General features: G+C 35.8%; 1 protein-coding gene across 3 annotated transcripts in view; it reads right to left on the bottom strand.

Annotated features, from left to right (window-relative positions):
* Positions 1 to 12,435, bottom strand: part of Khdrbs2 (KH RNA binding domain containing, signal transduction associated 2) — a 465,344-nt gene that overhangs the window by 307,785 nt on the left and 145,124 nt on the right. For all 3 annotated transcript variants that reach the window (XM_021163203.1, XM_029479380.1, XM_029479419.1), the window contains exon 3: positions 10,300 to 10,416. In XM_021163203.1, coding sequence (XP_021018862.1) covers positions 10,300 to 10,416 — 117 coding nt within the window. The remainder of the gene's footprint in view (positions 1 to 10,299; positions 10,417 to 12,435) is intronic.

Here is a 12,435-nt window from a genome sequence, read left to right as displayed (position 1 = left end):
TTAAGTTCCCTGTTTTGTGTTGTTTCCACAGAGGACATTACTAAGTCTGTGTCTTGTGCAAGCTTAGCATTTTGTTTCAAATTTAAAAACACTGATTTCAAATTTCTTTAGTTTTTGAGAGTAAACTTAGTGACAGTTTTTATTTTTTTCTTAAACTTTTATACAATAAAATTGAACTTTACACTTTGCTTCACTCAGATAAAGGATCTAATATTAAACTCTAGGGAAATAATAGTTGAAGCGTAAAAAATGAATCTTCACTCTAGGTTTTATAATGTTTGTACAAAGCAGGGAACAAAAAGTGAATGATGTTTTTAAAGTAGATAAGGTTATAAGGAATCCTAATAGGAACAACAACAACAACACAACAAAAATATGTATCTTCTATTGGCATTCAGGGTGCTTATTCTTGCAACTACCTGACAGGCCATACATGGAGGACCTTGTGAACAGATGTCCTGCCAGTGCACAAGACACAGCCAGGCTGTAAAAGGCAAGTGCAAATCCACTGTGTTTGCAGCAAAATACATAAATATCCACATATGTCCTTTACTTTACTTTCTTTGGTCTTTATGTTTTCTTTCCTTTGATCATAGACCCAGAGAAAATTATCGTATGAGAGTTTAGTGATGCTGCCCATTCATTCAATTAAGGACCTGGTTATTGTTCTGACGCTGCCTGGTCTCTTTGTGGCATCCTTAAGTAAAGCAAGTTATGGAGTTCTTTAATCTTTTTTAGCCAAGGTTACCGAGTACCCAGTCATTGTTCAATTCTTCATGATAAATATACTCAGCTAAGGAGTCTAATTTTCAAATATTTGTGGCTGATGTAATTAGTATTAATCAACCAGTAAATGACTTGTGAAGAATAAAAATGATAAGATGGTATCAGAATAGTGAGTCAAATATGCATCAACACAACTAAAGAAACACAGAGGATGAATCTGGGCAGATAAACTCTTACTTTGAGCACAAGATTTTGCTCTTGGGTTTTTCTACACTGAACTTATCATCCTCTTAACTGAACCTCTACATGTCTTACATTGGTTCAGACCAGTTTCCCAAATTTCTCTCCAAGGAGCTTGGCTTATATTAGGGTAAAGTTTCACCTCTGAAAAAGCATTTGATGGTATCTTCCTGAAAGACTACAAATAACAATGAACTTTCAATCCCAAGATATACTAAAGGATTGATAACTAGAAACTTGGAATGGGGTGGTCAGGAAGGGTAGGAGGGAGAACAGTACTTAAACAAATGTAAGGCTGAGTGATGGTGTTTGGCAGCTCATTGTGGGGACTGCAGTACACAGGATGTTTTATGAAGAGCTGGAAGTAAAAAGCTTGCAGTGTACTTAATGAAGGCAACACAGAGAGGGTAGCATCAGTGAAAAGAAACATACATGCTTAAAATATCACCCTGTGACTGCTACATCAATCTATATAAGTATTCCATATTTAAAGAAAAATTAAATTAAGAAGATAGGACGATTAACTACCTCAGTTTTATAACTGATGATTGCATAGAGATATTGAGATATCAAATATTACATTACAGAAACATATAAATTATAATAGCGATTAAGTTTTAAAACTGTAAATATACACTAATATTAACTAATGTGTATCTATGTATTTTTGTCTGTATGTGCATATGTGTGAGTTCCAGAGGACAAACTTGATTGTTATTCCTCACGCATATTCCCCTTGGTCTTTGGGACAACATTTCTCAGTGGCTTGCAACCTGCCAAGTAGTGTATGCTAGCTGGCCAGTGAGCCACACGATCTACCTCTTCCAAGCTTGAGGGTAAAGGGTGGGTATTACAAGTACTGTTATTTGTTTTTCTGAGCTCAGAAAATCAAACTAGGATCCCTCATGCTTTCATGATAAGCAACTTACCAACTCACTTGTCTCACCAGTCCCACTCTTGAAATTTGTACATAACTCTCCCCATTTAGTTCAATATTGAAATCATGTGTGGAATTTAAAAAAGATATTCTACTTAGCTAAAAATATTGTGGCAATTTGAGAAATTTTTCTTTTGATAAACAATTCTTAAGGAACAATGTCTTCATATTTTTTTGTATACTGCTTAATCATATTTGGGTTCAAGCCAAAGCACAGCTACAGATATCACAATCAAGAAATTCCTGCAGCTTGATAAATGTATGTAACATAGAACTCGAGAAGCTACATACGTTATAGGTTTCCTCATCATGCTAGTTTTGCTAAATAATAAAGGTTGGTATTAAACATACTATATCATATATCATGTACTGAGAGAGAGAGCAGTAAAGACATATGTATCTTAACAGTTTAATATCAATTTGACATGTCCTCATTAACTATCTCAGTTCTATATCTGCTGGTTACACATAAATATTGAGTTATCACAAGTTACACTTCAGGATCATGTAATTAAAATAGCCATCAATTTTAAAACCAACTTAAACATATACTAACATTAATTGACTTTAGAGGTTTATATGTTTTTTCCAGAAGAAATAGCAAAGAAGTTCAACCGAATCCAAAAGTGCCCATTATGTTTTGTGAGGGCCAAAGTGGACCTGGAAGCCCCACTTGACTGAGGACAAATACTTTACTACAGTGCTGGAAGAGGTGCTTTGTGGGAAATAACAAACCACATATTTTTGCTTTCCAAAGTAAATTTGTTTGACTCAATTGCACTGGCTGTACTTGATCACATGTAGGTGGCATGCCCATGGACTGGAAACAATACAGTATGTAAACTTGTCCAGGACTGGATGTATGTGGGAAGTATGGTTGAAAATACCTCGGGATATACAGTTGTCATTGATTGGGCCTATTGAGTAATATGGTGACTATATGGGCTTGCCTTTTAAAGCCTCTGCAAAATGTGACTTATTGCCATTCTCTGGGAACTATTGTAGGTTAATTTGCCTTTTTGTTTTACTTTGTTTTCTTAGTAAAACAAAGCACATGATTAATAGACAAAAAGCTTTCATCAGTGGCATTAAAAAATGCTATTATTGTTCTGCTTTGTGAACTGCTGAATTTCTCTCTTCATGGTTATATTGCCAGATAGTTTCCTAAATGAAAGCATACTGCGATGATATGAAAGAGATGTTTGATTGTGGGATTCTTTTATTTCTCTCTTACTGGAACATAAGGGTAAAGTTCAAACAGTGAGTGGCAAGTAGTTTACTGACAGATATTAAATCCATGAAAAATGTTCTTGAGGCCCTTTGTTGTGTAGAGATACTCTGTGTTAACACAGAGATGTTCCATCTTTGAAAGAGGAGGAAAGTTCTTAAAACTCACAAGATAAAATTTCTAAGTCTCAGAAAACTGACACTGACAAGTCTCCCAAGGTTGTTCCTTGGGATTATGCTAGCAGCAAACATGTCGGGGGAGGAGACTTTGACTGTCCAAGGTCACCTGGGCATCAGGCAGGCAGTTCTAAGGATGCTGTTGAGAGAGTTACCTCCCTCCAATGCTGGGGTGAGCTTTTCATGATATCTGTGTTTTGAGTCAGTTGTGGCCTTGTTCATGGCTCCCAAATCTTCCCTGATTCACTATTTGAGGCTTGTGTGGAATCCTTTCTTGAATTTGCCTTGGGTATCATATCTAAAGTGAGCAAATATTTGCTTATAGTGCCCCAGAAATATTAGAAAACACAGTCATGTTTATAATAATTAAACAGAATTGTTCCAGCTGTTGATAAAATCAGAATAGAGGAATTTAGTAATTTAAGGTAAAATGTTTTTGACTCACAGAAGTGTTAACTCATGTTCTGTCAGAAGATATAAAGAAAACCAAACCTGGATAGATTTATATATTTTTCCGTTTTCATTTTAAGGTCATGGTAGACTACAGTGAATGACAAATTGCTCATACATAAAATGAAAAGACACTAATATAAAAATCATATTTCTCAAATATGATGATATATTTTAGCTTCAACTAAAACCTAATCCCTGTAATTACTTGATCACTAGAGTCTAAATATATCATATTTTGAAATAATATATTGGTTCAACATTGAAAGTTATATTTCATTTTGTCTTCATAAAATATGTGCTCATAATTCAGTGCCCTGAACTATTCATTATGTTCTACTGTTCATATGAGACCTGCCATGCTGTCATTTTTAACCCTTTAGAGTTGAAATAAGCAAGACAGAAGAATGCAGTGAAGAAAAAGAATAAAACATCAGTAATTCATAATATTCATAGACTTCACAAAGCCCAGTGATATGTAATCCAATAAAGATGAGTATTCAACATCTTTGCTGGAAGTGGTCGTAAACAAGGAATATTTTCCTATTGAAGGAAAATTAAGAAGGAAATACTGTTGAGATTCTGATCATTTTATCTGGCCACAGCTAAGGTAGAATCTGCTGTGTCTGAGTTCTTGATCCTGTAGGGTTACATTTCGTTAGTTATATTAAAGGACTCAACACATGTCTATGTAGCCAACCACACATGATTGACAATCAGTGAGTATGGCTTTGCCCCTTCAGGATCTGAGAAACTATGAACCCCTTTGATGTCGAGCAGAGCCCAGAATAGTGGATTTTACACTAGTAATGCCCACCAGGAAAGAACTTCACTTTGAAGGATTTTAGCTGATTTTAGTGTTGATGAAAATCAATTTTGCCGTGAAATCAGAAAGGATTTACTAAAGCGGACATTTCTGAACACAGAAGATCTATTATGGAAAAGAAAACTCTCATGTTATTAGCACATCAAAGAATTAAAGTTTGCCTCGAGAATTATTATATTGTCATATATTACTCATCCCAAAGCCCTTTCCTTTCAACATATACCCTAGCAAGTTGCAAGAGGATATTTCAAAATTTCTGCCAACCTTCTTACTAGATAAGGCAAAATGACTTTCATTACATATCATTTGTTTGCAATGGCCATTTGTAAATTCCATTTAAGGACAACAGATAGTGCACTTTAATCTGTGCTCCTGATTCTGCAGTCTTCTGTATGTATGTTTAGCTATGATGGTTTTCTCTAACTGTTCTGATGAGGTTTCATGGGATTAATATACTTGTTACTCACACTGTCTAAAGATGAGCTTGTACAATCACTGCCCTCCGTTCCCCCTCACTGACTTCAATATCTGCTCCACTAAAAATAGCAGCCTTCCATCTGGAGCTGCAGTAAGTTATCCCAAAGATTGTATGCAAGCAACTGTCACTCAAGCCTGCAGCTCTGTGGCTACTCAACATTGCCTAGCCATATGGTTTAATGAAGGAATTTGACTTTCAAGAAATTTTTAAACTGTCAGCTACTTCTCTTGAGGGGTTTTTTGATATAAAGTTAGCTTACTGTTTTTTGTTTGTTTGTTTGTCTGTTTTGTTTTGTTTTGTTTTGTTGCTTGCTTGTTTGTTTTCTGAATTTGTCCAAAAATACAGTATCCCAGAAGTTTTTAATGTTTTTTTTTTGAACACTGTCAAAGGAATGTCCCATGGTAAACAATAACTTGGAGAACAGGGAGAGAGGCTCCAGGTAGAAAGACATAGTGCCTTTTACCTCAGGGGCATATTGTTCTCTTGATTGTTCTTGGAATTGTTTTCGTGCCTTCTAAGACATATATTTACACTCAATTTATAAGAGATGTTGTTTTCTGTTGAATGTCAGAACATAGCTATAGAACTCAATCTGGTCAGGGTACCCTGAATCTGGATATGAACTTTTGCCTTACTTGTGTGATTTCCTAAATATAATCCATAGTCAATGCCAGGCAGTTGTGTTTAAACTGGTTTGTCTTGAGAAAGTTCTGCCTGTAGGTCCTGTATAGTCTGTACAGGCAAATCCAAGTCAATATATTTTCCTATGCAAACAATCAGTCTTGCCTTAATTGTTTATAAGGACATTATTAAATAGGTCAGTCAGTATAATTCAATTACAGATTTTGTAAAAAGTGGAAAGGTGCTTAATATTTTATAAAATACAATATTGAATTTGCCTTTGAGAACATATTTAGAATAGAATAAATATTTGTGACTTATACACTTCTTTGATTTAGATAATTAATCAGGTATCTCATTTTATTATGAGATGACATTCAAGTTTAAGATATACATTATGCATTTTATCAGTAGCATATCTAATATATAAATACAGTCTGTATGATAATTTCTGAACAAAAGTCAAGTAGGTGGCTTATTTGAATAATACAATGTGGCATATATTATATGGGGCAATCATGGGAGGGATACTTAGCAGAACAAATAGCTCTATCTATGAGTACATAGAGGATACCCTATTATTCTTCAGATTTTCCTTATTTAATACAAAATTGTGTATTGGTTAGGGTTTTGTCAACTTGATACAAGCTAATCGTGAGATTAGAGGGCACTTCCACAGACTGGTATGGAAAACATTTTCTTGATTAGTGATTGATGTGAGGTGGGATGGTCCAGCTCACTATGGGTGGTACTACTAACCCTGGGCAAGAGTTGGGGGTCATAGTTCCTTTAAAAAACCAAGCTGAGCAAGCTATGTGGAGGAAACAAATAAACTGCATTTCTTCATGCCTTCTGCTTCAGTTCCTGCTTCCAGGTTCCTGGTCTGAGTTCTATTAGAAAGCAGACTGAGCAAGCTAGAGGGAACAAGCTGGTAAGTAGCACTCTTCCACAGACTGCATCAGTTCCTGCCTCCAGATTTCTGTCCAGTTTGAGTCCCTGTTCTGACTTCCTTCAATGAGGAACATAACTTGGAAGCATAAGCAAACTAAACCATTTACTTGTCCAAGTTGCTTTTGATTATGGTGTTTATGGGACATGTTATCAGAGTCATGGAAAACAATCTAAAACAATGGGGGAAATGTCATTCTTCTTAATGACCACTGCATCAACTAGCACTGATTGTGATACATGCATAAAGAAGGCAAACTGAGCAAGGACACAAAAGGAAGTTGACCAAAGTTTGGTTAGTCATTGTTTATCATTCACATGCATGCACAAATGTCTCCCCTCAACACACACACACACATACACACACATTAGTTCCCACTAGACTTCTAATATCAGCATTTTAGACTGGTGAATAAGGAATCTATCTCTACACTCCATGACAAAGCCAACTAGACAACCAGCAGTCAACGATGAAGCTTTGGATCAGAAGCATGTATATCACAGTGTATGTGATGAATGTAAAATCAAAGGAAAGGCCTTGGAAATTATGTAATGAGAAGCAGAACATATCTGCAGAGACTGGGGAGTGTTACTAAGAGGAATACGTGAGAGTCAAGTGCAAAGCAGTTTGCAGTAAACTTTATCCCAGTTATGGGCTAATAATATAAATATACCTAACATAACAGTTTCACTAAACTCTGATGTTTGTTGCTATTGTTACTAGAAGGTTAAAGGGAAAGGCTCATGTTCATCCTAGAACCACTACCCTCTGCATCCTTTCTCTCAATTCTTCGTGTTTCATGGTTGGTTCTTGATACCTGGCAATTATCTTTATACCTGTGGCAAATCACTGCTTTCACTACTACTCATTCCTTCTCTTTTACTGTTTTCTAAATTCTAATAATTATCAAACAATCACAGTTCAAAATGTACTCACTTACACATTGTCTGCCTCTTCATCAGAATATAAATTCTAACAGGAAAAACATTATTTATAAACTGGTCATAGATTGTTTAATGAATATTATCGAAATTATTACATGTATTCAAGGCTATAAAATGACTGATATATATATATATACACACATATATATATGTGTGTGTGTGTTAGATGAATTTTAATTATATATCTTAAAATATCAAACCATATGAAACCAGGTCATGTTATTAAGAGGCAAAGTAGCAATAGAGTCATCAATAACTTATTGAGAATTTATTTTAGTCAAATGTATACTAAAAAAGACCCTTTAATTTTATGTATGTGATGTCTACTACTATTGAAAATCTACTATTGAAAGTCATGGCCTAATGTGAGAAAAATCTTTTGTGTAGTATGATGCAACACTATTATTAATCACCTCATTTTGTTTCCCTGTATTTTTTTTACATTTAATTTTGTAGCACAAACCAAAAATATCACAAGCAGAACCAACTATGTTGGGAGGTTCACATAACTTAATTAGAAACAGAATTTTAAGTAATAAAGAACTTTGGTAAATTAAACTCAATAGCAATTTAATGGAAGCAAATGTATTTACTATTGGATTTTTACAGAATTTTACTGGTACCTAACATGTTTATAGGGAAGGGCATCCAATTTGGTACTTTATGAATAGCACAATGCTCAACTATATAGAGATGAAAAAAATGCACTTATCCATTTTAAAAGTCAGGAAGAGATGGCATGGAGGTCCCTAATGTGCAATGCTAATCAGGCCAATTCCATTCTGAGAGAGTGAAGACTTCAATGAGATATGCAGATAAATCAGTCAGCTATATCTTCAGTACAACAAAGATGTTAAGATACTAAATGGTTCACTAAACTTTCCAAGAGCTATAATGCCTAATCTAATCCTTAATCCTGGGAAAAGCACACAGTTTATAAGAACGTGACACAGCTGGAGAAAAGAAGAAATTCAGATATAAGGTTTTATAATAAATAATTAAATATTAAAGAATCTTTGAAAATATAACTAAAATATATAAATTTCATCTTGTTTAGGAAGAAAATATAAACTGGGTTGTATGTGACAACTGGCAAGGAATTATCTTATAGCAACAAGCTCTTAAATATTTACATTGTTTCTTTTAAATAGGACTAGAGTAACTAGAATGGAGGTGCCTGGCCACAATTTATTCATTTCTGAAACTTCTATTACAGAAATTATGAAATTATTGACCAGATTAATGACATTTTTCATTTGAAATTCATTCGTTCATTTAAGGTCTCTCCTTAATCATTTAAAGCTAAAAGCCATACATGATTTTCTAAGCAATCTCATAGTCAAAGTCTGACATCTGAGCTTTTCATTTTCCAGAACACTGTAATATATGAAAGGATAAAAAATACAGTTTGGCCGAATGATGCAACTGCACACATTCCACTGCTTACCAAATTATTTCTTAGGATTCCTCATGAATACATCTCCACAAACCATGAATTCTAACTGAACAATTTCTACCAGTTTAGAAAATGGGTAGCAAAGTGATTCAGATGTGAAATAAATTATCACAAACATTAAACTTGATGTCCCTTAGCGTGTTGTGGCCTTTGGGTCAGATGATGCGTGTAATAACACCACTGAAACCCTTCACGGCAAAACCAGGATTCTCCTGTTTTCTGATAAATATATGGCATAACCTTGGCAAACGGGATCCAAGTGAAATACTGAAGAGGATCCAAAAAGCAATGGATGGCATTATGTGATAGTAGAAGGAAAAGTATGCAGCTAGAGAATTTAAAAACCCAACCATTGACCCACCTGGGGATCCATCATATTTACATTCACCAAACCCAGACACTACTGAGGGCACCAAGAAGCGCGTGCTGACATGTGCCTGATATGGCTGTCACCTGAGAGGCTTTACCAGAGCTTGACCAATACAAAGGCAAAATCTTGCTGCCAACCATTGGACTGAGCATGGGGTCCCCATTGGAAGAGTTAGAGAAAGGACTGAAGGAGATGAAGGGGTTTGTAGCCCCACAGGAGGAACAATATGAACCAACCAGACTCCCTTGAGGTCCCAGGGATGAAACCACCAACCAAAGAATACACATGGAAGGGACCCATGGCTCTAACCACATATGTAGCAGAGGATGGCCTTGTTGAGCATCAAATGAGAGGAGAGGCTCTTGATCCTGTGAAGGCTTGATGTCCCAGTGTAGGGGAATGCCAGGGCGGGGAGGCAGGAGTGGGTGAGTGGGTAAGTGGGTGGGTGAGAGATTGGCTGGGTGGGTGGAGGAACACCTTCATTGAAGCAGGAGAAGGGGGTATGGGATAGGGGCTTTTAGGGCAGGAAACTGAGAAAGGGCATAACATTTGAAATGTAAATAAAGAAAATATCCAATTTAAAAAAGGAAATATTAGAAACATTAAAATTAAAAACAAACTACCAAAATGGAGAACAGTCCCACCAAGGATTTAAAAAGTGTAGTAATATGACAGTGACCTACAAAGAGAAGTACAAAAGGCAATACAGGAAGTATGTCCTGAGGAGGAGGCAGGGGGATGATGGAAGAAGATACTGACATCAGACTGGGCAGCAGTGTGGTACCAGAAAGCAAGCCTCGTAGAAAACAGGGAAAGCCATACCCACATATTGTAAACAGGGCTCCAGCATCGCTGGAGCCTGCTGGACATGAGAAGAAGCAACTTCAAAGCTCAGTACCTTTGTCTTATCTCGCATGGACCCTTTGCCCAGGATAGACATCTTAGCACCCGTTTCTTCTTGTAGCCTCTTCAAGGAGTTTCCTCTTGGTCCAAGCAATTTCCCCACAAAATTGAACTGAAAAAAATCAACAGCATGTCTGAATTAAGAAAGAGAAAAGTATACTTTGTATCAAGTATAACTAATGATTACAAGCTTTTCAACTTTATCATTGAGAAGTTATGAGGTGTACCACAACAGATATGTACACATGTGCACACAAAAAACACTGGAAATTACTTCAGACTTCCAATCCAAAAATATCTTAAGGGAATACTACTTCCTAAAAGAGACCCAAGATTAATTATATAGTGAAAATATTATATATTCAATAATCAAGTAAAACACATCATCTGGCAAAAAATACTAAGGTGCCTCAAGTAATACAAAAGGTTCTTCAAAGCTATAAATATACCCAATGCTAGACAATGTTAAAACAATGTTAGAAGCAGTTTAGTATGTGTATTCTTCTAAAATTCATTCTGTCTCCTTCTCTCTCTTTCTCTATGTGTGTGTGTGGTGGTGGTGGGGCACACATATGTGTGTCTCCTCTGTGCTCAGGTATACATAGAAGCCGTAAAAGGGCCCCAAATCAGTTGAAACAGAAATTTCAGGTGCGTATGAGCTTCTTTAAGTGAGTGCTGAGGATCAAACTTGAGTCCCCTGGAAAAGCAAAGCAAGATAACACTGAGATGTCTTTCCATCCCTGAAATATACATTTTATATTTAATTTAATGTCAACGATGTAGGCTGTAGAAAAAGTTAAAGTTAGAAACATAAGAAAGACAAAGGTTTTTTTATACATAGACCATCATTGGTGTCCAATAAATCTTAATAAAATCAATCTTTTTTATATTGCCAATACATAATTGTAAAATAAATCTTTTGAGAGAGATTATGTTTATAATGGACTAAAATATTTTAGAAATAAATATAACTATATAAATTCAAAGCCATTGCATAATACATAAAATATAATACTAGAGATATTAACTATATAATTGATTATCTACTTAATAGATAGCATGAGATAAATTGAAATATGTTTGAAATTAATCATATTAACGAATATGGAAATATACATACACACATATATATTCCTAAATTAATTCCAACTTGAGGTATAATGAAATTCTAATTACAAGGCTTTAGGTTAATTTATGAACTAGGTCTAACATTTCTTTGAAAAAGTGAAAATTCATACCAGACAAATCCTAGAAACAAAATAGTACACAGCCATTCTTATTGCACGGATTTATCTATTTCACCACTAGGGCTCAAATTAAAGTTTAACACTCTATTCCCTTTCTGGATATGTGATTCTTTCTTGTTTGCCTCCCCATGCAGTTTTCTTAGAGAGCCTGGAAATCCTGGATCAGGTCTGGGAGAAGTAACTAAAGCAGTCTCGTGCTGTGGTTAAGTCTAACTGCCTTAGATGATGTCTTACAGGATCTGCTCTTCTAACTGGGTAAAAGTACCACATACAGAAACTATGGTTTTCAGTTCGGATGAAGTATTTTAACAAGCTGTTTTCCAAAGGTCTTAAATCCCAGCCAACCTGAAGATCTCATAACTAAGGGACCATGCTTGAGTGGAATAAGTTGGCACCAAGCACCATCTTGTGCCTTGAGCTGAGAGGAGGTTAAACGATTAGGAGTTAAACTGTACACATATAGGCATATACAGCAAATGGTCTCTGATGGAGTGCTGGGTCATTTTACTGTATGCATGTGCTGGTGAAGAGACAGTAACAATGTTTATTTTCATTTGACAACATAGGTATGAGGGGTGCCACACCACCATTCTGCCATAAACTACATTTTACTCATTATGCCACATACTCCGGTTGAGTCAGCTTGACAGGCCGAGAGGCCTGAAAGCCACTCAAGAGGCAGAGAGTTTCACAGAAACTCACCTCCTGGAGTTTGGCGTTCTCATTAACTCATATACTCATACCCTATTCCTGCCTTAGTCTGGTGTATGGATCCACGTGCTCTCATTTAGTATTATCTTATTATAAGTGCCTTTTAAGATTGAATTCTGACATAGCTAAGCCTTCGCCAGTGTTCCAATGTCCTAGAAAGTCCTTGAGCTGAC

Source organism: Mus caroli, chromosome 1, assembly GCF_900094665.2.
Source record: "Mus caroli chromosome 1, CAROLI_EIJ_v1.1, whole genome shotgun sequence".
Classification (NCBI taxonomy): domain Eukaryota; kingdom Metazoa; phylum Chordata; class Mammalia; order Rodentia; family Muridae; genus Mus; species Mus caroli.
This window is presented reverse-complemented; position numbering and strand designations above follow the sequence as displayed.